Raw genomic sequence first — 27,567 nt, 5'->3', positions numbered from 1 at the left:
GTGAATGCATTATTGCTGAAATGCGTCAGACACGTCAGCAGAGAGTCAGTGCCATAATGGATATTTCTAAGATTAGGTTTTTCCTTTCAATTTCATACCCGCCAAAACTAAAAAAAATATTTTCAATTAACAACAGAAATCAGTCTGAGAGGGGACACCTGTGAGTCAGACATAGCAGCTCTCACCATGAAAGCATCTCATCATCATCAAAGGAAATTAATTTGCTTTCATAAAAGAGGAACATTTCAGAAGAGCTTATTCTTCACACAGACATTACTAACATCAGTTACACAATATTGTAATAAGACTTGTCCCACCATTCCATGTTAACAAGTACTAAGAATGCTTCCAAAAGAGAACATCTATCCCCCATGTACTCCCTCTGTAATACACTCATCAAGCAAATTATTTTTCAGTCCAAGAGCTCTCATCTCTGTCAGCTACTCTAATTAAAAGACCCTCTCTTCAACACTTATTTCATCCAAAACTACACATACAAGTACGTAGCAAATTGTGTTGATTCTTCCTAAATTCAACAGACTGAAAAAACACTGAAAAGCTAAGAGGAATTATTCACCATTTCACTATTACTGGAGCACCCACAGCATTTTGAGTAAATTTTTTCATATGTAGTTTAGAATTAAATCCATGAACACCAACCTCACCATCAGGCAGAAAAATATATCAATCTAAAATTCAGATTACAATAAATTAGTATCAGGTTCACTGAAGCATGTATTAAGATTGATCTCAGTCATCTGTCCATTCTACTTCAATTTTAAAAAAAGGCTGTAGAGTTCAGTGAAACAGGACTGGCCTCATACCTATGTACTCTTTCCATATTACGTATTTCACCTTTTGTGCTAAATGCTGGAAGCAATGGCCTAAAGAACTTTGAAGTCAGTGTTACGACTGAATTCAGGGGCACTAACAAAATTTTTCTGTGCTATCATCTCACAAAATGTAGCTGTATGCATACATACACAGAGCCCAGACCAAGATACTTTTGAAACAGTTTTTTCAAATGTCATTTAATTCCACAAAAGAATTTATATCAAAATTTTTAAAAGACAATATATGAAAATACAAAAGCTTAGTGAAAGTAATAGAAATGGAAATGAGTTCCCAGTTCTTCTCAGAATAAGCCTGTAACACATTTATCAGTCTGAAAAAGAACTGCCTTACCTACCTTATTTTAGCAATATCCACTGTTCTTCAGAAAAACCTCCCCCAAAGCCAAACACTCTGGTAGATACTTCAGTAAAACAGAATAGACAGGTCACCCAAAGATACTTCAGTAAGCAATCCAAAAGGAGGCTACAGTGCTTGGGGAAGAAACTGTGTGAATGTGAGTTTGTAAACAAAGCTTGATGTCATTTTTGTCTGTCACCAAAATCCAACTGATTGAAAGAGTACAAAAAATGGAACCATCTCAGGAGTTAGCCAAAAATACCATTCCCGAGATTACATGAAATCACAGCAAGCTTTACTGTCCCAAAGCATGTCAGCAGCAATCCCTTCCAAGGGGGCATTCTGCAAGTGGCCAGTGATACCTGAAACTGTCACTGGAACCTGGCTGTCCTTGGGATAGCTCTGGCCTGTGCCATACCTGAGCTATTTAAAGCAATGTCTAACCCTTGTGGTTGCATCAGGAGGGACCCAGTGAAAGATGACTGAAGATACCGAACCCTGGATAACAAATGTGCCCCAGTGTTCCACAACGAAACTGCTGCCTTGGAAAGGAAAACTCCCCCTTTAAGAGCTGTTTTGTGAAGAACTTTGCTCCTTTTGGACTTTCAATCACCTTACCTAGCCTCTGAAATAGAGACTAGGACTAGGACAGAATAGCTTAGAAAATCTTGGAAGGTTTTTTTATTAGTTTGGTGAAGCTCTAGTTTTTAGGCAGCAGCTTAGGGGAACACAACATCATTTCCCAAAAGCAGCAGGCATAAAAGATTTTCAGTGAGGAATGAACTTGAGCCTCAGAGATCAGTTAACACCAAACTCAGGAGTTCACCCTGCCATTCAGATAAAAATTTCCTCAGACTTCAGGTTTGCATCCCATGGCTCCTGTCTTCCCCTGCATTTTAGAAGAAATCCTGTATGAATATTTATTACAAGTAGCTACACAATGATTTGAAAATTCAGTGAATATAATTCAGGCAGTTTGTAGGCACTTACATACTGAAAGAAAACCACTGCTCTGATTGCTTCAGCCATCTCACACATCTTCTGAATGTGCAATACTGTGAGCATTTTTTTTTTTTTTTAAAGGCTCAGCTGTCAATATTGTATATACTTACACATAGTATATGCATAGGATAAGCTCCCACAAACCCAAACACTCATTTTGGAAATAAAGGCTAGTTGGTAATATTCAGACTTAAGGGTTACAGTGCCAAAGTAAGCATGCTTTTCAAAGACAACTTGCCTCCTCCCACTGCTGCTCCAAAACACTAGAAGAGCTGTCTCAGGTATGGTATGTGGAGTACAAGTATTGACTCACTCATAATGCCATAACACTCATGTGGAAAGGATACTGCATGCTTATAGATGACTTAAAATGTAGAACTGTTTTCTGAGTCCCACCCAGTGCAAATCTAATGCACTTATCCCACCTGAAACCCTGGCCCTATTGCATGCTTCCCCGAAAAGAGAACAACCAAGGCATGTTAAGGGCAGGCTGTGGCAGCTTCATATAAAGACTGTGCTGGGATACTGTTTGAATCTCAAAGTCACTTTGAAACAGCTGTGCCACTAGCTTGTTTTCAATATTTCCCCAAAGGACCTGCGGTTTAGTACGATGCGTCAAATATTCACATATCTTCATCAAATAGAAAACTCACGAGTCTGCCATATGTCATGATAAATACCATGTTTTTTTCCTGAAATAAATAACATGCAACAGTTTGTTTGGCTTCCCAGTCACTTGGGAGCAATTCTTTGTTCTTTTACATTGTGCAACAAAATCAGAGACCCAAACAAAGGCCAGTTTGCAGGGGAACATATAGATTTGTTTTGCCTCTCAGCTCTAAAAGCCAGACAGAGCCTGTTTATCCAGACAATAAGATGCAGCCCTTTGCATCCCATAGATTTGGTCTGGATAATGTTTCATCATTTAATTTACTAGTGCATCTCTCTGACATCTGATTCCTTCCAAATATCTTACATGAGAGAAAACAATACACTGGCAGCTGCTTATAAAAACATGGAACGGAAATGCAACATTTTTAGGACATATGATCTGCCTCTGGGTGAAGGGAAGGGCACAACAGCCTGGTCTGTCCATTCAAGCATTACACAGCTTAAGTGACATGTCACAGCTGAAAATCCAGCTCGTGAGATGCCTCTGATTTTGCAGGGGGCATGCTGTAATGCCCAAAACATCACCCTCCTAACCAGAAATACTGCAGTACATATTTTAAAAGATATATGCCAGTGATGCTACTCTATACTCAATAGATGGCAACAGCATAAAAAAAGGATATGATCAGTGGTAAAAGAAGCTGTTGTTGAAGAGTAAAATTGCTGTCACGAATTAAGGACACAAAGTGCTGGGCAAAATTGGAATAATGCTTTCTATTCATTATGGCAAAGGATAGCTGTTCTCATGCAGATTGTACCTGCTGGTAAATCACTGTAATATCATATATTCCAAATCCTAGTAGGTTTCTCTGTGCAAGAGTGAGGAGGGAGGAGACTCCGACACAAGAGCTACTGTGTGATTCTGTGAATGGTGTCACAAGTGCAGGCACATTCTATTCATTACTTTAAAACTTTGTTTTGCAAAACGTTACCAATTAGATCTTGTTACCAAATATGAAACATGGATTTCTCCAATTTTTAAAATGATTATTATTGCCTTTTCCCCCCTTTAACCAGACTCATCACGAATCCCCTTTGATTTTCCTTAATGTAACCATAAAACCAGAGTCAGTGAAGCCCCTTATCACAGCTACAGAAGTAAAGTTCTTGCCCCTCTGTTCATACATGGAATAGGGATATTCCCTAGTGACAGTGCTTGATGCCAGTGATGGACTGCCTGAATATGAGTCACTGCAGCTTTGCCCTTGGCACTGCTTTCACAACTTCTGCATCTGTTTTACTGAGAATTAAGTGCCAATAATAAGCAGATCGGTTCAAAGGACATTCTACTGATTCCAACAGTAGTTTTTAGTAAGGTTTTTTAATAAGTTTGCACACCACTGATAAAATCTCAGGGCTGGAGGGAACCCGTATGTAACTGAGGTCCTAAACACCTCCAGAGAAGACAGATCAGATGGTAGCTGTATTTCCATGACACTTAAACTGACCAAAATTGCTGAATCATGGGTTACATGATACTTCATATAAGAAGTATAAAGAAGGTAAATAATCTTTTAATGACCAGCTCAGCAGTGAGCATACATAAGTTCTTCAAACAAAATCAATTAACTACTGCCAGTCTTCTTTGTTCCTTGATATAATAGCTATTGAAAAAGCAATAAATTCACTTATCTTTCAAGACATTAAAACACTTGAGTTATTAAATATGAATGACTAGGATCCAATATAATCTCCTTCTCTTACAGTCACATTGACTGACTTTATCATTTGGCACAAGAAATAACTTCACCTTAAAAGCACAGAATGGTAATGAGTGTCCTCAGCAGCAACAATTGTGAGATGAAGATACTTATTTATTACCAGTGACCATTCTCTGTGCTTTACCATAACTTATTTTCAGCAGACAAATTTCTATAATGTATTGGGAGTGACAATGTAAATGATATTATTCCTGGTAATCCATTTGGAAAAAGCTTTGTGACAAGATCGCCCCCAAAAATAAATTGAAACCAGAGGTCAAACGGAAGCTCAAGCCACATATCAGCTAGAAAAGAGCGCTTATCTCCAATGAATATCACGCCCTGAGGTATAGGATATATAATACAAAAACTTGTGGGAATTAAACTAACACAAAAGCTGTTCCTCACACTTTAAAAAAGATACAGTGTTAATTCTGTATCATCTTCATCCTTGGTCTACAATTAGATGGCAAAGCACATGAGGTATAAGCTTTGTGTGGAGAAATAGTCACAAAATCAGGATGACACAGAACGTGTAAACCTAAAATAAGAAGAGGACATTGTCAAGAAAAGCGTTTTGTTCGTATAACATGAAGGATGCGAACATAACCAAATGTATTTCTTTCACATGAACACTTTAAGATCTTCATGCAAACATTCAGCTGCTGACAGACAGTTTGCTGATGTGTGATAGCTCTTCTTCACAACATGCCAATCAGCTAAGTTTTGCTAAAGTCCTTTGAGCGTATACGGTTACCTTCAACCCAAAAGGAACAAGTAGCATACCATTAATTAGGGTTCACCACTGAATGAACAGTGACAGGCCAGGAGATAATTTATAAGGACTTGCAAAGGAATAATGAAATGTCCTATATGGTACTCTGTTCTGTTCTGGTCATGTGTAATGACTCTGCTTACTTCCACACACCCTAAGACCACTCTTAAACTGCTCTACACAGTTTAAGGCATGAGAGTCAGCATTAATTATACGTAAGACAGACTTGTGGAAAATAAGAATCAGATCCTTCATGTAAAATAGGTGTGCCCTCTCTTGGCAAGTCATTGTGGCAAGCCTAGCCATAATACACTTGTAGCTAAATAAATACCAGTGGTCTAAAGCTCCTCTTTTGTGCTCCTGCTTTTTTTCCCCACAAAGGAGTTTTTTCACATAAGAGATTAGTTACTCAATACAGCACACAAAGTCCTCACAATTTCCAGTTAGGCTTGGGATAATTATACCTTCTCTAATCCACAATCCACTAGTTAGCTGATAAATTAGTGTGCTTTTTACAAAGAAGTAATAGTCATGTTACAGTTTGTAATGCAAACCAAAAAAAAAAAGCCCTGAAAACCAACCCCAAGAAAAACAGAAATCACCAAAATAAAATAAGGACAAATCAGCCATGCATTGAAACAAACAGAATTAACAAAGAACACTTTCAACCCTATCAGGTTTCACTTTAAATAAAGCAAACCCCATACTGCAGAAACACAAAGGCCAATATTTTACCCTTCTGTGTATGAACATCAACAGGGGTTATGAAAAAATTTAAGGACAGAATGTGACTGACTAGTAATTTTTTATATTACTTTGTACTACCTTTTATACTTGATCAGTTAGTAGTCACACTGAGCTTGAAGCAAATATTCATGTGAGAAAGAATGACTTGCACAATAAAGAACTGTAGAATCAATCACAATCAATTACATTCTAGTTGTATTCAAAGGGACAACATGGAATATGAAATACCAATTGGAAAATCTGAGTGCCATTTGTTGATAATGTTACTGTAAAGTAATTAAAATACTCTTGTAGATGAAAGGTCATTAAATCACTATCAGATATCTTTAGGATCTTTGTTACTCCTGGATATTCCAGTTATTTCTTATTTCAGTCACTCTATATTTATAGTAAAACATCTTCACTAGAAACATTCCATATTTATTTAGGGTTTAGCCCAAATGAGTTCCACCAGGATTAAAAAACTGGGAGAAAAGGATCAGGCTTTTGGACCCAATAAACAAGAGTGAAAGGAAGAGCTCGTGCATTAACATTACATGTATGGGTTCATTTGATTCATGGTCATTCCAAAGTAAGGCTCCTTTGATTCTGAGTGCAGTGCATAGAACAATATAACTTCGACATAGTTAATAGGCGTCAGCTCAGCTAGGTGCTCTCTTCACATGCCAGTTCAACAGGGTGCTGAACCATAAACACGTAATCCAGCTGCACAAAGTTCACATCTACTGAAGTCAATGCTCATTCTGGTATCTGCTGAGGACTTTTATACTACTGACAGGTTGGTCAGAGCTGCTGCTACACTAAGGAGGCTGTTATAGGTCCAGCAACTGCACATAAAAGACTAAATGAAGGCTGGCAGTATAAGTAAAATAACTTCTTTTTTTAAAGACAGTTTTCACAAACTACTGGTTACCCAGTAAGTATAAATGAATACCTGGTCTAAAAACTCAGATGTTACTCTGGACCAGAGAATACCAGACTCATGCAAAACTCTGTGGTTTGGGGACCAGGCTTTAGGACTTCTCTGGGATGTAGAATATGCAAAATTCTTGTCCTTCATAAATCCCAGCACATTCTTCTCATTCATAGCACTGTACATGTCTGAAATGGCTGGACTTCTGGACGTATTTATCGTAATCCCACTTAAAAAGCTTATGAATGAGAACACTGGAAAATGAAGGTAAATCCTGTTTTCCTCAGCTGAAACGTCTACTGAATTCACAAAGATCTTTCCTGGGGTGAGGACTAAGCAAGAACTGCTGTGCCTCTAATATGGTAATTGGTGACTGAGGTGCACATCTGTATTTACTGAAATTTAAAAAACTCACATAGTAAAGTGTGCCTGTACTGTGCAACAATACTTGACCTATAATATTCCTTTTTTTACTAGCTAAACAAAATCTCTTGCCACACATTCTTCTTGCTTTCTCCTATTTACTGTTACAGATCCTGTAAAATACCTGCTGCTCATTCACTGTCACCTTGCTCTGTTTCACCTTGCTCTGTTTCACCTTGCTGTAAGTGAAGTCAATAGAAAAACTTTACTGACCTCAAAAGGTGCAGGATTTGTCCTGAGATGCCTAATCCAAAGCAGGACTCCCTCTTAATTCAGTAAGCTTTGGATCAGACCTAGAAGGGATCTTAGCAGAATCAAGAAGTGGCAAGACACAGTCACATATCAAAATCACATCCGAGTGTTTATCTCACATTTCTAATCTTTGATGTGAGAGGGATTAAAAAGCAAGCTGCTCCTGTCAATTGCTTGGATGCTACACAGGATCTGAATGACTGAACAAGCATTTGGAGGATAGCTTTGCACATTCATAGGGTTTCATTTCTTCAAAAGGGAGCTAATATTTGAATTAGAGGCTTATGGTAGTATTTCCTCACTTGGTTCCCAACTGGCCACTGTCAAAATCCCACCATCCTTTCTACTCCTACAGAGGAAAGAAGATGGTTGTGTCTCTTGTCTCAGGACAAACTAGCAACTTATTTGACCAAACACAAAATAAAAAATCTAAAAGAGGTGTTATCTAAACGCTTCAGATAAAACCTTGCCACAGATCTTAATGCAGTCTGTTTCAAAGTGCATCCAACTGATACCACCATGTCTTGTTTTATGTTACCCAAGTTCAAATGTGTTTTTTCTCTCCTTCATGTCATTCAGCCAACTTTCTGTAGCTGTCTGAGTTGCCATGGGCATATCTGACTATAATTTGGCTCATATATGTATTTACAGACTGAAGGTGACAAGAAAGAGAAACTGAGTGCATGTATTATGGTGACTTCTAGCTACCAGAACCACAGAAACCACATCAAATGGCACTAACTTAGACAAAAGGCAATTGAAATAATGAAAACCATTACAACATGTATACAAGTGCAATGTGAAACTCCCTGTAGCAAGAAGGAATAGATCTGTAACATTGAATCAAATTAGGGGATGAGGGAAAAAGGAAATAAAAAGGTAAAAAGTAATTATTTAGACATCTTGGGAAATTAAAGAAACAACCACTTTCATCTGCAAAACCTGAGGAGAAATCTGTTTGGAGTGGCCAAAGGGGTATTTTCTTAAAAGCTCAGAGTCAGCCTAACTCCTTTTAAGCAAATTCATGATGGGGCACTGTTAAGTCATAAGAACAGTTTGGTGAATGGCAAGCACTCACACAAGTTTAACTATCCTATATTTCTGCATTTATTCAGCACGCAAATGAATGAAAGCAAGTCACAGGCAAAGAATCTAAAAATCAGTACATTGCTTTTGTTTTATTCATCTGCTTCATCTTAGTGTGTTGACTCCTACCTAGTCTTAGGAAAACACTCATTAAGCATATGTCTCAAGCCCTAGAGAGGCAACTGCCTTCGTTTCTGTACATATATATATATATACATAAAGGAGAAAATATTTCACAAACAAATCTGCCCGCTGGATGTTTCTGAGGCAGTGTCCGCAACCAGGTGATCTCCCAGGTCACGTGAAGTGTGTTTCAGCTCTGTGGCTCACATAGGAGATCCTCCTCCCCATATCCCTCAGGAGAGGTCTGTTATGGAACACAGGAACACACTGGTGATGTTTCAAGGCATGCAGGACTGAGAAGCTGATCCCTGAGTCCTGCAGCCAGTGCAGCAGCTGTGTCACAGAAGGGCTGGCGAGGGCTGATGGATGTTAGCTTGCACCAGGGGATCACGGTGTGTAACACGGCCTCCCTGAACCCTTTTTGGCAAAACTTATGCCCATCTGCTTCCCCTCTGCTCTTTCTCCTGGAGAGGAACATATGGCCCAGAATACGTATCTTGGAAGCAGAAAATGTATTCATGCAGTTTTCTAAAATATTCTGAATACTTTCATTTTTCTCCTATAAGCTTTTATTCCAGTTGGAAACCTTAAAATCTGGCACTTTTTTTTTTTTAAAGTAACATCCTTGCTTAAAAAGTTGGGTATCTCACAATGAAAAATTTAAAAAATTGTGTATTGTACCTCAATAGTAAGAGTTGCTATTGCAAGAAAAATCTTTGCTAGAATTCTCTTTTTTTTTGTCCATTGCACCATCATATCTTAATACTTACCTTAGTCCAAGAGCATTGCATCCAATAACAAACAGCAACAGAAGGAAATAAAGCCACAGTTAAGCTGAACATGAACACCTAAACATCAGACACTTTCATTTTCAGTCATTCAAACTGGAGATGAGCTTCCAAAATTTACCTCACATTAATTAGTGCCTCACATCACAAACAGAACAACTAAATTCCTCAAGATGCAAGAAAATCTTTATTTTAAATAGCAGTACCAACATCTGTGCATGCAGTCCCACTTCCACAACAAGGGTAAACTTTCCCATTGTATCAGTGAGACTTCAGCCAACTTGCCTGTTTGAAGACAGCAGAACTGGAACCAGGATTCATCTGAATTTGTTCTCATTTCTGACTGAATATATATAAACTTTACACATATATATTTGTGTGTGTGTGTGTCTATAAGTGCATAGAATATATACTTGTTTATATACATATACCTGTATACACATAAATATGCATACATATAAATATATACATGTATATATTTGCATTAATATTTAGTATTTTTATACAAAACACTCTAATCCTTGGTTGCAAAAATGTAGCATAAGAGAAAACATGCTATAGTAAAACCGTGCCAGACCAGCTGTTGACTCTGATAGCCTATCCAGCACAACCTACCAAACACTGACATACCACCTATGCAGTGCATGTAACAGGCCAAGCAATACTGAAGTGGGTGTTTCTCATAACCAGGTGCTTTCTAACAAACAAGTAGATCTGGCTGTATTTTCATTGAATTGTTTAATATGGAGTCCATTAAGAATTACACAGATGCTTCTGATCACATACAGCAAAAGCAAAGTACAACAGTTGCCTAAAAACGACTGAACTCAACAGGGTTCCTTCTGCTGATTTCAGTGGCATTTAGGACAGATTTGGGTGTTTTCACTTAATGATATGTAGGTTTTTAGATTCTTCTTTTCTCTAAATACTTTAGTGGAAGTTGTTGATTCCTGCAAGCCAGATGCATGGGTCATGAAACCATTTGCTACTGTCTTTGTATTAAGCCTATTGTTTATCCTACCTTTGCTGCAACAGATGAGTTGGGTTTCTCCAGCAAGTCCCAAAGCTTCTTCCTTTTCTCTGGGCAGCAGGTGTTATCAAACTCTTCCCCTTCTCTCTCTCGCATTGTCTCTGCCTCTCTCCTCAGTTCCTCATTCATTTGCTCTTTCTTTTGATGGTATCTTGCCTGGCAGCAAGATTCTAAATATATTTCATCAATCCCCCAGTAATCAAGCTCCTGGCCAAAAGAGAGAGCACACATTTCTTCCATCATATGTAGTTTCCCTGTCCTGTAGAAATTCAAAATGGAAGTAAAAGCACCAGGGTGTCGATCAAAAAAATACTCATTTTCATTTAGATTATAGTCATCACATACTTCTAGCAGAGATTCATGGGTATTGCAGTCTCTGAGCTTTCCTAATCGTGTCCTTGGAAGTCTGTCCAAAGTCCTCCACAGCACTTCATGGTTGAGTCCACCAACATTTATTTTAACTCTCCGCGAGCAGGCTTTGCTCCTAATGATCTCCACTGGTTCCGGAGGGAGAGAAAGGGTGGACCTTGAAGACTTTTTGGTGATCCCTGGTGGAGCCTTCTCAGCCATTCTGAAAAAGATGAAGTTCTAACACCAGAGTCTGTACGAAAATGAGCTTGGAGACTATGAATATTTGGGCAGAGTCCTCTTCAGACAGACAGCTCCATTCCTGAAGCTAAAAAAGAAAAAAAATTAGAATATTGCCATGTACAACGCATCCCCCAATCTCTCTCTCTCTCTCTCTCCCTCCCTCTCTCTCTCCATACTTTCACATGCAGATGAAAATTTAATTATTGCAATTTGCCCTCTTTATAGTGATACTCTTTGTGGTAATACCCAGAACCACTGGAACAACTGGAACAGCTAAGAGCACTATGTTTAAGCAAAGGAAAAACTCACTGGAATTTCTGTATTTGTGAAAGTCAGCTGTGGCAATCTGTACAATGGACTTGGGTTTGTTTTTCTTTTTTTAAGAATCAGTTTCTGATGCAACTCTGTTAGCTTAATCTGATTACTTACCATTTAATGTGTGAGGTGTGCAAATGCAAAGGTTGTAGGGATATCTATAAGTAAAGACAGAGGCTAGTCTCTCTTTTATTGAAAAATTCAAATTTGGGAGATACTGAAACAGAATAAAACAATCACAGCATATCAAAATCTCCAAACCAAACTTCTTCCCTCTTTGTCCCAACTTAAGTCTTAGTTTGCTGTATTATTTAATGGATAAATGTTATTCAACAAACAATTCATCTACCATCCTGAGAAGCTGTGTTTTTTTAGCACCAGACAGCATTTATTTCTTAACAAAGGAGTCAAAAGAATCCTAACTCTTTTGTGCCCAACTGAGCAGTACTACACGTTGTATAGGCAAGGGCTGTGCATACTGCTCTCTGGATCCTCTGAAAGGCTCTTCTCTGCCCCACTGTTCACCCGTTAAATTGCTGCAGACATGACTGCATGACAGCAATCAGCAACCTCAGTTTCAACAATCCTCACTCACTGTGCCTAGTGCTTCAGTGAACTCTGAAGTGCAGCTGTTTGTCACCAAATTTGGAATACCGGAAGGAAACCCACCCACCAGCTCTACTGCTGTCAACTGTCAGACACAGCCTTACTTAAATATTAACCTAGCAATAGTATCGTGGCCCAAAGAATGCTTAGACAAGAATTGGAAAGTCCTCCTTAGTAATTTCCCAGAGCTGACATTTCCTCCTCCTGTTCTCTGCAAATCAACAATGCAGCAATCTGGGGGTTTTTTGTTTGCTTGGTTTGTTTTGCTCGAAGTAAAATAAGTCCAGCATATAAAAGAATTTGATGTGTACAAGAATTTGATCCTCTTTCAAGAGTAAGCATGAAAGTTGTGCTGGGAGGGATTGTTACCTATAAATACATCAAGAGTGAATACCTGGGAGGGGTTTGAACTATTTGTACCAAAGTACCAGCTGGCACAAGAACAAATGGGTACAAACTCATCATGAGAAAAGGCAGAAATTTGAAAGAGAATTAGAAGGTCAGATAGACCAGATCCTCAGCAGAGCAGTGAGGATCTAGAATAATCCTTTACTAGAAGTATCAGGAAAAACAAAGAATTATTCCAGTGTGTCTTGTGACATGCCCATGGCAGTATTGACTATGTTGCTATTACAAAATCAAAATTGCTAGACTTCATTATATCTAAACTTTAAAAGTTTCTCTGCCAACAGATAAAACAAGACTCAGCCAATTACAATTCAGGTATAACAGACTATTATGTCCAAAGACATCAGAAAAGAGGAAAATTACTTATAAGAGTAATATTTATATCTAAAGATATTTGTTTGTTTGTTTGTTTGTTTGTTTTTTGGGTTTTGTTTTGTGCATAAGCTAAATGATGGCAACAGCCCAGAACACTACCATTTTAGTTACCAATTTCACTGTTAAGCTGAACCTACTTCAAAATCACAAGGGCCAAAATATTGTGCATCTTCCCATCCTGCCTCCAGCACTTCATTGTGAAGATTCCTCCTTATTTCCCAATGCAACCCAAAGCACTTCTGTGCCTAATTACATAAGTGTTTAAGACTGTAACATTTACCTTCATTCATGAAAAAGATAATCTGATAGCTTCACTTGCAAAGATAAATGACCTATCAAAATCAAAGCCCTGCCATCAGTAGGTTTACACAATATATATCCCTTTCTTTCATGTTGTTTTGTGTTTTGCTTTTTTTCTCTTGGTCTTAGGCTAAATTTTTTATCTGGTTTTACCCTCCTCCTCATTGCCTTATATGAAAGGGGATGATGGTGAGATTTCTGAGAAACTGGGGACTCTAGTCTTTGCAAGATGTCCCTATTTAAGCATCTCCTAGAGATCTGTGATATATTTATCAGTCTTCTGACATACAGACAACTACACAAAGAGTAAACAGTTATGAGAGGATATTTCTCTACAGAGGAAATATTTGCAAATTTTATTTTTAAAAAAATTCTTTTAGACCTTAATGAACAAGTATGTTTCTCCTTTAAAGGTTGTCTTACATAAGAAAACACAAGAATTTAAGAAATTCATAAAGAGGTTCTGTCATCCGTCATGAAATCAGTCAAGTCTTCAGGCATTTTCTAGAGAAGTTCATTACTTTACTCATGATGGTATCTCAGAGATTCCTTTTTCTTTTTTTAAATGAAAATGTGTGCCCTAATATTAGCAATATCAAGTAAAACACAGTAGAAATTAAGCAGCTCATCTGATTAATCTTAAATGAACCACATCCTTGTTTATTTTTTGGATAGCAGAAACTAAAGACATGCAAGACTACACATTGTTTTAGCTTTTCTGCAGTGTAGTTACCACACATATTTGTTAAACAATGCAAAAATTCTAGTGTCACCATGACTGTTGTAAAGCTGATAAATCATTTTCTGGTTTATCAGTATAATTATTGGTTGCATCTTCCTACTTGAGGAAATGTGGCTTTTCTAAAAAGCTTTAAAAAATCCTGGTGGCCACACTGAAGTCACCAGTGAAACACTATTAAATTTAGTGTTGAGAACATACTATGTGTATATGTACGTATGTACCAAGGGGTGAACCACCATTTGCAACATGCAGCACTCTGAAAAGATCACATAAAAAGCATTTTCCCAAAAGAAGAATCTTGAACCATGAGGGTGATTTTTGCCTTTTTTTACAGAGCTCTTCTCATTGAAATATACACAAGAAGGAGAATGTATAACTTAAAAAGAAATAAATTAATTCTTTTAGTTTGCTTCCTAAGTGCTTGTCTTCCCACCCTCTTTTCTTCTTCATTACCTTCTTTTGTTCCCTGATGATAATTTTTTGAAAAATTTGTTCCTGTGCAGGTTTTCCTCAAACCTTGGCTAAAAAGCTTGGTTTTAACTGTGCCTTTAACAAAAACATAATCAATAGCCTCAGCTTTCAGAATCACAGAGTCCCTTTACCATCTTCATAGTTCTCCTTTGGGCACTCTCCAATAGCTTCACATTATTATACTGTGGCACCGAAAGCCGCCCTCAGCACTTGAGGTGAGGCTGCCCCAGGGCAGAGCAGGCAGGACAATCCCCTCCCTTGCCCGGCTGGTGATGCTGTGCCTGATGCACCCCAGGACACACTTGGCCCTCCTGGCTGCCTCATACTCACTGCTGACTCATACTCAGTTTGCCAACAACCAGGACCCCCAGGTCCCTTTTTGTGGCACTGCCTTCCACCACCTCAACCCCAGTCTGCACATCCAGCCAGAGTTGTCCCATTCCAGATGGAGAATCTGGGCACTGGTCCTTGTTACACTTCATATGGTTGGTGATTGCCCAGCCCTGTGATTTGTCAAGGTCTTTCTGCATGGCCTCCCTGCCCTCAAGGGAGTCAACAGCTCCTCCCAGTTTCATATCACCTGCCAACTTTCTCAGTATCCCTTCCAGTCCTGCGCCCAATTAATTTATGAAGATGTTGAAGAGGACTGGGCCAAGGATGGAGCCCTTCAGAATCCCACAAGTGATAGGCCACCAGCCTGATGTCATTCACTGTAACCCTTTGTGCCTGACCCATGAGCCAGGCACTCACCCATCCCACGATGTGTTTATCCAGCTGTGGGCTGGACATTTTGTCCAGAAGGATTCTGTGAGAGACGGTACCAAAAGCCTTACTGAAATCTAAAAAGGTTACATGCACTGGCTTCCCCTGATCAACTAGGTGGGTTACCTTGTCACAAAAGGAAATCATCTGTATGTTACTATATAACATTTCTAACTGGAAAATCCACATTATCAATTTAATACAAAATCACCAGATATTTCATTATAACAAAATGATACAATCGAGGTTACCTTTACAATTCATTAAGTTACCTTTCTGGATTTTAGCTACTGCAACTAACTCAGAAGATTTTTTTTTCCTGAGAAGGCTTAAAATACTTTTCAGCTTAGCTTATTGCCTTAACCTTTAGGCTGTATGCAATGCCACCATGCACCTTGTCCACCACGGGCTAGTGAGAACTCTAACTACCCCTTGGGAGGTAGGCAAAGCCAGCCTGGTGCTCACCAGTACTCTTAGCAATTGGTAGAGAAAAACACAAGTTCTACCCCCATATATAAGAGCAAATCTAGATAAACCCTACATTCTTCCCGTGAAATAATAAAATTACTTTGTAGCAAAATACCTGTGGTATTACATAAAACTCTTCAATTCAAAGCCAATTCTTTGCATTAAATAAAAGTGAAAACTTCAAAGACTGCCACTCAAAAAGCTAGGGAAGGCCAGAAGGAAGGTTAAGTGCCCTCCCCCTCAACACAGGCATGCAGCTGTTAATGGTGTGATTCCCCCCCTCAATCCCTTCTTCTTTACATGAACAGGCAATTATTTACCATGTCTTTTCATCTTTCTCATTCAGCATTTGGCCTCTGATGTTATTCAGCATTTTGTGCTGCAAGGCCTAAATTACACGCAAAGTGCTGGATTTCCCTCAGGGAGCTCTCCCTATCCTACCCAAGTGCTTCCAGGGTATCCCCTTCAGTAGGAGGCCATTATTACCGCTGCTTTATAATGGAGAAATGAAGGTCATAGACGCCTGAGGTATCCAACAATTTTGGCTGCTCAGATTGAGATATCTGCTTTTTACAGAGTCCTCAGCATTTTCAGCACTTTTAATGGGCATGCCTACGTGAGCAGATTAAACTCTCAGGCTGAGGAACCCAGTTGTCTGTGCTGTCACGTTGCCGGAGCATCGCCTGCCACGGCACAGTTAGGACTCTCCCAAGTCGTTTGCAAGGATGGCTGGAGAGTCCACATGCTTCAAGGTCTGCCCCTAAGAAGTGGTTTGTTTCCAGCCACCTGCTTTGGAGTCCAGGAGAGTGTAACTGCATACAGGGAGGTCGCCGTGCCAGCTGGCCTGAGCAACGCCAGTCCCTTCTATGTGCAAGACCTCTCTTCCAAAAGGATTCACATCCAAGCCACTCTTGCATGCCTTAGTCATAAACATCTCTCCCAATCTTTGCCATACAAATTTCACCAAAGAAGATGGGGAAGTTTCAGTACATAAACACACTTTACAGCATTTAAAGCAGTGAAAAAAAAAGTACATGGTACCTAAGTAGAGGCTGTATCATAAGGACCCCAGGAAAAGGCAACAATTTTGCTTTCTTCTGACTTTTAATAGACAAACTTCAACTTTTTTTGTCAGAAGATATCTATTTGTCAAAATTTGTCAAGTTGTTTTCAAGAAAAATTTGTATTAATTAATTTCCTTGCTTTGAAAACAAATAGAGGAGTTTTTCACAGTTTACTGAAAGTGTCTTGAATGTTTTTTAAAAAAGTCTGGTTCTAAATGTACTGATGTTTAATTACTTTTTTAAAAGTTCGAGAAAGCTCTGGATTAAAAAAGGAGAGATTGTGAAATTATTAAACATTAAACAGATTATTAAATAGTGATCCCATTCAAAGTATTTTTCTTTTCAGGTCTGGAGAATCTAAGATCAATGTGCTGGTTTTCTTCACATGCAAAAATGCTCACTGAAATCAAGAAAAATCTGGGGAGACAATTGTTGCATTTACTAGTTTGGCTGTTAAAACTGACTTACCAGAGCGTCAGGCCGTATATAATGCAGATATGTAACACTTTAAGGAAAAACTAGCTTTAGGTTTTGTAAGTGTAATGTCAGGGGAAATTCAGAACGAACATTAGGAAAACGTTATTCACCCAGAGGATGGCTGAGCACTAGAACAGACTCTCCAGGGAAGTGGTCATGACACCAAGCCTTTCAGAGGTCAAGGAGTGTCTGGTCAATGTTTTTAGTCATATGGTTTAGTTTTTAGTTTTAGGTAACCCTGCGAGGAGCATGGAGTTGAATTTGAAGATCCTTATTGTCCCTTCTGTCTGGAGAACTGGAGATACTCTGTGATTTTAAAGAGCCCTGGAAAGCCTGCGCCCACTTCAACATCTGACTCCTACAGCCTACCACCTGGGATCCAGCAAGTGAGCCAAGAAAAGATGAAGCAACTTAGTTGTGACAAACCAACACATTTTTACTCAGCACACAGATTTTTGCCAGCTTATTTGATTGTATGACTCTTTTCTTTCAGCATGTGCTTTGCTATAATCTCTCTGCTGCCGTAGAGAGCTCTCTGAGCATTAGCTCTCAAATGTCTCCTCTTTGTTCCAAAATATGAAAACCTGCAGTTTCTTAATGGTGTGCTGTGGGATCTTTTACTAGAAGTTTCCCTTAATTTCAGTTTTTAAAAAGATGGCTGAGGTGCTAGCTAAAACTCTGCATAAAAGCATCCCTCTCAAATGAGTTGTTCGTTATTTCCATTTCCCACCTTTACAGAAGTCACATCTCATATAGTTAAGGATTGGCAAGCTAAATTCAGGAGGTGTCAGGAAACATGTCAAAGTATTCCTGAGCATCCTTTGTATGTCTCAGATTCATATCTGAGAATACATTCATGCATGCACAGGAGAGAAGTAGCTGAGCTTTGATTATTCAAACTACTGATGCCAGCTCTCGGCTTGAGTCCTCAGAGGGTTCAGTGGGTGAAACCACTTGAAGCAACGTGGTCTGAGGGGGAAAAGATGGAGCCTTAGCCTGTCTTCCCTGTAAGACAGCTTCTCTGTGAGCAATGGTTGGCTCTTGCCAGACTACAGCCATGGTCAGAGCCATTACTGGAGAGCTGAGTCTTTCCATGAACTAATACCAAATCCCACCTGTTGCCTTGAGAGCTCTGCTAACAGCTAGAGACGGGTTGCTTTATGAGAAGTAAGATCTTCCAAATCTTTGAGAGCAAATCCTGCAAAATCAGCTCTTGGGGCTGTTGGCTAACTGGTCTGAAATGATGATTATTTCTATTTCATAAAAGACCTCACAGATTATTTATTTCTGGTATGTGAAAATTTAAAATTTGGCTACACAAAGTCTTGTGGATCTGCAGGAAACACTCAAAAAAGATGAGGCCTTTTATAGACGAACTTTTCAGATCAACTAAATCAGTCTGTCTGCTAACTCGCTGTTCTCACCATCTTGAGCACAGAAGTGTCTTTTAGATGGATGAGCTGAACTTCACTAAGGAGCAGCAGACTCTGAGACTCTATATATTTCCTAAGAGCCTTGGATAAGAAAACCCAGACAGAAATAGGTAAGGTGACAGAAGACAGAAAAAGAGGGAAAGTATAACTGATAAAACGTTTTTAAAGTCTTGCAGTCACACAAGCTTGGCAGTTTTGGCTTATCTGAGTTTTCTAACTACCCCAATAGCACTTGTAATCACTTACTGAAGCTCCTACACAAGGTAAAGCCACGTGGGTGGGCTCTAGACACACTACAGGTGACGCAGACTGCTTTACTAAAAGCTGAACGCTCTTGAGAGCATTCAGGGTAACTTTACTTCAAGACTCATGGAATTTAGGACTCAAGTGGTCTTTTTGAGAAGTACCTCTTCACAAGTCTGGATCTGAGCACTGGGATTGTATCACCCCCTCAGCCTGCACTGAGGTCTCAAGAGAGTACTGAACACGGCTTTGTAGCCCATCCAGTGCTGAACCAAGATCCCCACCAGACTTTATTCCAGCTCAGCTCCGGTTCTCTGTCTTTCGTTACTAGCAGCTCTGCTGTTGGTGCTTGTGACAAGTGTGGCTATATGATCCTTAAAAAAAATCCTGATGCGTTCCTGCTCAGTTTAAAAAAACCTTTCCATTTCCATTGCAGGTTGAAACATCTCTTGTTTAGGAAGTAATTGTTGATCATGTCTGCACTTTACTATTCATGTTTACAATTGGTTGCTAAGGGCTGTTATTGCTTTTGCCAAAGATATTGTCTTTCACTTCTTATTTAGCCTCCCCTGGAAACTTCTGAGGAGATGAGCTGTCATAGAGAAGTACAAGGCCGAATAGCAGATCATTTTCTTTAATGTCAAACAATGAGATATTACAGAAATGTGATTATGCAAGGTCCTCATGTCAGGTCTAAACCAGACTACATATTTATATCCCAGCTAGCACTCTGGATCCACAAGTTGGATTGGTGCTTCCAAGAATTCTTTGAGAGTCTACAGATGTTACGTATACATATACTAATAATAGTAAGTATATTAATATTAATAAATTAGAGCTTTGAATTGCAATTTATTTGTCCACTACTTCATAATCTCCTAATTGCATTGCAGTGCATTAAGATGATGGAGGAGATTATTAACACATCATTTTTTTCTATGAGGAGGCACTAGTGTAACCAGTTGTTCTAAAGCAATTAGTTTTAGGGTTATTTTAAATATGTTAGCTTCTCCAACCCTTCAATCTTCCACTGCTCCCTACCAATAACAGTGCTGCCAAGTATCTGAAAGCAGTGAAGAACTCCACAGATGTCTTTTTGTTCTCCTGAAGAAAAGCTTGCACAGTGTAGTACTGAATGATGATTCTAGGTTTCTAGGCAGGGAAATATTACTCAACATATAATATTATCCTATATACATAGAGAATGATGTCTGAAGCAATGAGGCAAATCTTACAAAAGAATCAGATTTTACCCCTGAAAAGAAAGTTTCTTTTTGAAATAAACTGCACCCAAAATTCTGGATATTGCATTTTGGCCAGAATCCTGGTATAATGTTGAGTTTTCTAACAAAGAAAAACATGCAATGCCACCATCCCAAATCTACAATTAAGGAAAGAACAGTTGTATTCTTAGGTGACTTCTTTGGAAATGAAAACATTTCTGTTCAATTGCTGCTTCTGTCAAAAATTTCATTTTCAACCATTTATAATTGGTCTGTTCCCTAATTCAACCAAGGTAAATGGTAGGCCTAGACCTATCTGGACAACAGGCAGGAATAGACATGGCCAAAGAATACAGTTTGAAAGGGGGAAATTTACTCAAGAGATGTTTGTCTCAATCCATTAGGATCCTAGCTCAGATTCCTTTTGCTGGTGCTTTACAGAAGCCCCGAAGGAATGAAGGAATGAATCAAGGCCTTGGTTTTTGGGTGGCTCAATTTTTGGCAAGTGCCTTTGTACATAGCTGGAAATGTCCCTGAGGTCACAGCATCAGCAAGTCCTTACAAAAAGCTTTTATCATTAAAAATTAAGACAAATTTCTGTCTAATCTTGTTTCTGAAGAATCTAACCCTTCAACATTTTGATGTCTTCAACTATGGAATGCCTTTGAAAAACATCCTGAATGACCACTACAAACTGCTGTGCAGGGCCTAGGACAATCCAATGTCTAATTTTGCCAATCTGAGAAAAGCAGGCACCCAGAAAGCAGAAAACTTTGCTTCCTGACCTTATCTGTTTTGGTTCCACATACTGCACAAAGATACTGTTGGTCTGGGGGTCAGTAAGAGAAAGCTGTTCTTAGGAACTCCAGTTTAACACTGTAGACAAGAAGCTACGCTGCCTTTTAGTCCTACCTGATACCAGGAGTATTGATATTTTTTGACCCTCAAATTGACCTGACAATAAAAAAAAGTGAGGACTCACTATCATGCACAGCCCTATGCTACTGTTACTATAATTCTGAAATCAAGACAGGCTAAAAGGAACACTTTTATAAAACTGCCACTATAAATTAATTTATTTACTTCTATCAAGCCAAAATGTATTTTTAAAAGCCACAGCATCCTCTTAAAAAATGTGCTTCATCAGAGCCATTAGTTCAGGGTTTCTAATATTAAACAGACAAGTCCCAAGTTCAAAGAAGGGTGTGGGAACCTCTAAGGAAGGATCAACACGATACTTCACAGTCAAGAAGATGCTCTTAACTCCCATCCAGGCCCAGGATCCTGTAAGCAGGATCAAAAGGGACACAACCCACCCACACGATATTCTAAGCCTGGAAACCTCCTCTTACAAGAGGTACATAAAATAGTCCTTCAAAAGAACTGAACAAGGTCTACTCTTTTCAAATACACCTTGAGGTGGTGGCCTTGGTTCCACTTTGATGTCACTGCTTGGTCATTAAACATTCACTGAAGGATCACATTCATCCCTGGTGATTCAAACTTGTGGTTTATATCTTCCAGGCTCCTGCTGCTATCAGTAATCCCCAGGATGGCTGCAGTGATGGAGATCATCCTCATTCCTACTGAGCAAAAATGAGGCAGCCTATACTTGGAAGACAACAGACACGAATGAGTCTGTAACTGAGGGGTGTGACCAGTCCTTTGGCGGGTGGTAATCTTGGATCACAAGACGTGAAATATTTATTTGCATCATGTTAATCTACGAATCGCCTAAAAGCTCAATTTTTCTCCATCAGTACCCTAACCATAAGGTTACTGAGCAAAAGCAAGATATTTTTGCTTCTGCCTAGGTTATCTATAAACAATCTCATCCCTTCTTTAGTTCAGAAGTAGCAGAAGATACACAGCACTGCTAGTGCTACTTTAGTGACATGCCTAAATAGGGACTAAAGTGACTATCAGTAGCCAGGCTAGTCCTGAGAATAAATTCAAGTATAAAGCATACCCATTTAAGAGGTTTGCTCTATGTCAACAATAATAAGAATGAAGAAAGCATGAGATGGAAATATTCCAGAAAGCAAAACCTTATAGATGGCACTCCTGTCAAGGTAGAGCGACTCTGTGTGCTACTAATCTCACCAACCACTGGAAAAGCACGTACAATACTGTCATTCATAGTTGTGTGATTTCAAGGCTAATTAAGCCTATTCACTGTTTTGAGTCTGCTTAAATACATTAGTGGGATTCTTCTAGCTTCTGCAGCTTGCCAGCACTTTCTGCTCAAAAATGTCTCTGGTATATGCACATTTATACTGAATGTATAGCTATAAATTATAGCAGGATTATTCTGTCATCTGAGAGTACATCCATGTGAGATGAGGTCAACAACCTTGCAGGTAAACCAAATCCTCATACCTTAAGATGGCAAATGACACAATTGAAAATTTTGTAAAAAGAAGCATTATGGCTTCATTTTGAGTTCTCACATTTGACTGTAATTTTAATCTCTATATTGAAAATACAGCTAATTTTCTATAAGTTAACTATTGATGGCGTACTCTGAAATATTATTTTATGAACTGCCTTATTAATGCTCTGAGGCAAATTTATTCTGTATTTGGACTGTACTGCCATAACTGATTTCTATTTCTTAACTTGTTAGGCAATCAGGGGGAGAAGCTCATCTCCAGTGTCATCAAAGAAGATTACGTTTGAGAGCTTTGTTCACTTAATTACCAGCACAGCTTTGCATTCATTTCCTTGTAACGTGGTTTTACCTAAAGGGCTGACGCTTATTTCCTAACAAACTAGTACCTGAATATGATGGCAGCATGAAAAACACCCTGCAATAGCAAGTCTGATTTCCTAAGGAGAAGCACTGACAAACCTAGGGGCTTCTGCATCACGTGCTAGTGCTGTGGTAAGAGCTGTTCAGCCCCTCTGCCTTGGCTTGGACTGTAAATGCCCTCACACAATTTTACAGCGTCCTGTGCTCCCCTGGCATGGTACTATGAGAGGTAAATTGGTCAATTGCCACTGTTCCTTGTAAAGAGTTCAAGTGCTGTTTATCACAGCTTATTCCTAAATGCTCAGAGCTGCATTATGCCAGCATTACATATATTATTTATTAGCTAATAGATTGTTGTTCTGACTCTCTTGCTGGTGCCATCAGTGATGCTACTGACTACTCTTTATAGTTATCCAGAGGAGGAATAGGGATGTATAGAAGCCAGACACCTGAGTCGCAGCTGATCTATCATTATGGCTAAATATAGATTTCCTGCATTAGAAACAAATAAATTAAAAACCCCACTGATTTTAGTGGCCTGAGACTTTTTTTTTATTGTTTCCCTATTGTTCATACCATAGTCCACGAAGAAGTGTGTTCAAAATAACATTCTTTGTTTTCTGATTATGCAGTTAACATCATCATGTTCTCATGCTGGTGAACAAAAGTAGTTTAAGAAACACACCCTTTAAGAAACTCATCCTTTAAGAAACTCCAGCCCTCCAGACTTGGAAGAAGGAATTTATTGCACAGCAAACAAGTGAAAACTCAGGAAGATGCCAATGTGCAACTTGCGCTGAAATTTCGGCATGTGCTGTAGCAAGCACTGGGGCGGACTAAAAGCAAAATAGCCTTTGCTGTCCTCCCAGGTTTTATGACGAATACAGGCAGGTTTAAGCTTAATGTATTTTTAATATCTTGACTGATGCATACTTTCTCTAAGGCTTTTATGGTATTTAGTGGTATGGGAAGCTATACTGGGACTGACATTGTACAGTAACCAAGATAAGAAACCTCCGAGTCCTGTTCAATAAACACTTTTGTTGAGCTTCTCCGTTCAATTTCTTTCTTTAGTCATATATATGCATTTTACTTAGATTTAATTTGAGCATGACTGAGCAATGTATCTATTATAGCATGCAATATGATGCCTCTAATTGCATAATAGTGAAGAAAAAATTCAAAATAATGAAATTCCTTCCATATCTTTTCCATATAGCCAGAAAATTATAGATTAAAAAAACATAGGAAGCTATGGGATTGCACAAAAATCTACAATTACAATAGGATTAAATCTACTCTGAAATGCCCTAAGCAATTTATTTTCACATTATCCCACAGAGCACTGTTGCACATCTTAAATTATCTCCACAATTTAATATTGGAAAGTTTATTTTGGTTTGAAGTTAATATTCTTGTTACAAAGTAAACACACATTTCTCCCTACTAAAATGTGAGTTAAAACAACATGTTCCAAAGATTTATTATAAAATCCAAGAAATCAAATACCCAGTGCTACTACTCCAGCAATAACCACAAGAAGAAGATGCCCACTACAGATAGGAAATCAAAAATATTTTCTCTTAAGGTGCTCATATCCTGGTAAGTCCTGGTAAGACTAAAAGCAGCAAAACTCAACAAAGTAAACTACAGCCTGTTTTTTATCATGCATACATGTTTATAATATTCAGACAACAATTAGGTAAAAAAAATCTTATTCCTAAAAATGATAAAACTTACTATAGCAATAACAGACAAACACGTAAAGTCCTTTCAGAGGCAATCATTGCTTAGTTCCAAGAGCTGTGAGCATTGCTGGGTCAGAAGACATTATGCAATAACATGACGAATTAATAGAAGTGAACCCTGAAAACATCCAAAAATTCATTTTTAGACTGCATGTATGTCTACTCTGATGAAGCTGAAGTGGCTTACAACTTTAAGTGCTTCCCTTTCTGGCTCCCAGCTCTGCCTGTGGGGAGCAGCAGGTCTGTATTCAGGTAGAGCAGACACCATCAGGGTGGTCTGCAGTGGAATCCCACTGCACTGACATACTTCCAGTCACTGCTCCCTTCATCAGATATCTCAGCTTGCATTCCTCCTCTGAGCTGAGACCAGACAGACCCTGCCCAACGTGCTGTTTATATAACAACAACAGACGGAGTAAAACACTGGCTGAAATATCCTTCAGCAGGTAGCTTTAAATACAGTAGCATCATGGAATACATTTTACTTGCACATGTAGTTATGTGAAGCTCAAGGAAGTCACATAAGATCAAGATTCTTTTCTAAAAGTGACAGTAGCAAACCATCTGGCAAAATCCCAAATGTTGGCAAGAAAGCTATTGCACACCTTGACCTCTCGCCTTGCTTCGAATGGCAAGCCAGAATTTGCCAATTAACTTTCACTTAGAAAGAAAAAAGGCTGAGTATTAATAAATATATGCGATATGGCAACGTTGAGGCAATGGGACATCTCAAAATGCTGAAGCGAATGGAAATGTTCAGGCTGAAGCGTGCTGCTCCAAACAGCACCTCTCCCTCATCTCCAGCTGAAGATGTTTTACTGTCTGCATATGTCTGAGTGAGGGCAACCTGCTGAGCTCCAGAGACAGCGTCCAGCTGAGAAAGGAGGCAAGAGCAATTCGGATGCTGTGGTGAGAGCTGCCTGCAGAAGCATTCTTTGGGGAAAAAAAATTATAACAAGCCAGCTGTAAGTTCCACTAAGCCTGAACGAAGAGAGAGTTTATCAGTTGTATCAGATTTATCAGTTGTTTGAACAGAATAGACAGAGCTTTTAAGAACCAGAAACAAACTATTTTTTCTGTATTGCACCTCATCTCTCTGGGAAAGACTTCCAGAGTTTTGCTAGCACATCTCAGTGATCAGAGAACAAACAAATCTCACAAGTGGCATGTACTCACTGACCCTGCTCCCCTGAAAGTTTCTACTAAAACTCCATGGAAGATCGCGTGCCAGGTTTGGTGGCATGTTCAGTTTTGCAGACCTTGCCCAGACTCTAAGGCGTGGTGCTAGCTCTGCTCTAACTTGGACAGACTCGCCAGCTGAGCAAACTCAAACTCTAGGTGTTTTTAACGCAAAACATCACCAGACAGGATTTCCCCCCCCAAGCCTGCCCAGTCTTGCTGCTATTCTTCCTCTTCTAAACCAATCCTGGCACCTCCTCAGAGCTACAGGATGGGGTCACTGAAAGCCTTCACTTAGGTGTCCTTTTAATAGCAAGGTCTTGATGACTATGTATTTGCTAAGGAGTGTTGTCTCCACCTGATGCTATGGACACTTCCTTTCTTACACAAAGATGGAAAAAGTGACAATTTTGGCAGTACTGCTAGAGTCAGTCTTACCTGCAGTGAACTAAAATGTCAAAGAAAATGTATATATACTGCCTATTGTATCTTAATCATTATGTAACTTAAATTGAATGAAGTCCAAACCCTACTATAAATATGGACAGTACATACATAGGGTATAAACAAAGGTCTACCTTCACCCAGGCAGTGAAATTCTGATAGAAGAAACACACTGAATGGTTTGTAGAAACCATGTAGCCAATGAACATGCCTATTCATAAAAACATTTATGTTTTTTAATCCAGGGACCAGCATGCTACCTACCTACAGAAAGCCTATATGGCAGTATATTTTAGACTACCACAATGCTACATTTTCTTCTGTAGAGGGGATTTTTCAGTCCCCGGGTAGATGGGGTAATTCCAACGACAGCTACCGAGAAGGCTGAGATTTTGTATCATCAGGTTTCCACAAGCGCTGTTAGAGCATCGGAAACAAATGACGAGCCTTTATCGGTAGAGCTCACCCACGGCAGGAGGTAGAATACTACGAAATGTCATTCCCTCCCTCCCTTTAGCAGCTCTGAAGGAACAAAAATACAACGGTTTCCAAAGCGCTCCAGGGTGAGGGTTGTATTATCCTCCCTCAGACCGATCCAGGCAGCCGCGGAGGACACCCCGTGTCCGTCCCGCCCCGCCGATCATGCCCCCTCCCCAGGGGCGCTCCCCGCGCCGGGGCCGCCGCTGCGCAGCGCCCGGGGCACCCCGGGGCTCCCCGCGGGAGCGCCGCGCTCCCGGCCGGCCCGGGCGCTCCGCGGCCAGCAGGCAGCTCTCGCCTTCCTTGACAGTCCCATCAGGGCGGGAGCTGGGGATGACCTGGGCTCTCAAATAAACACAAATAAAAGCAAAAGGCAGCCCTCGGCGGAAGAGGGATGCCCTCCCGCTTACCTTGCTCCGCGGGCGCCCGGGGCGCCGCCGGGGGCTGCAGGAGGGATTCCCCGGCGCTGGCAAGGGCTGCTCGGGCTTCCCCGGGCACTGCGCGGCCGCCAAAGCCACGGCGAGAGATTTGTTTTGGTCGCTCCTTCCCGGGGAGGGTTTTCCTCTACATTCCCGGTTCCACATCACCGCCCCCCCCGGCACGGAGAGGGCTGGGGGTGGAAAAACCAAGGCAAAGGCATCTCCCTCCTACCCCGGAGATGAAAAGCCGCCGGAGCAGCCGCGCGGCGAGCGGCTGGGGTGTCGGGCGGAGGGGGGGGGGCGAGCGGGGGATAAGAGTCGAGCTCTCGCTGCCCTCGCCCCGCTGTAATCCCCGGCGGGGTGGTGGG

General features: G+C 39.9%; 1 protein-coding gene across 1 annotated transcript in view; it reads right to left on the bottom strand.

Moving 5' to 3' along the window:
• The window catches only part of KCNB2 (potassium voltage-gated channel subfamily B member 2), a 189,160-nt gene extending 161,610 nt beyond the window's left edge, over positions 1–27,550 (bottom strand). Inside the window, exons 1-2 of the mRNA XM_042035810.1 lie at positions 27,191–27,550; positions 10,694–11,378 (exon numbers count right to left, since the gene is read on the bottom strand). Of these exons, the coding sequence (XP_041891744.1) occupies positions 10,694–11,272 (579 nt within the window). The 5' untranslated portion in view covers positions 11,273–11,378; positions 27,191–27,550. The remainder of the gene's footprint in view (positions 1–10,693; positions 11,379–27,190) is intronic.
• Positions 27,551–27,567: the final 17 nt, after the last annotated feature.

This window comes from Corvus kubaryi, unplaced genomic scaffold, assembly GCF_017639235.1.
Source record: "Corvus kubaryi isolate FWS band 111438036 unplaced genomic scaffold, C.kubaryi_AGA036_p1.0 37385, whole genome shotgun sequence".
NCBI lineage: Eukaryota > Metazoa > Chordata > Aves > Passeriformes > Corvidae > Corvus > Corvus kubaryi.
This window is presented reverse-complemented; position numbering and strand designations above follow the sequence as displayed.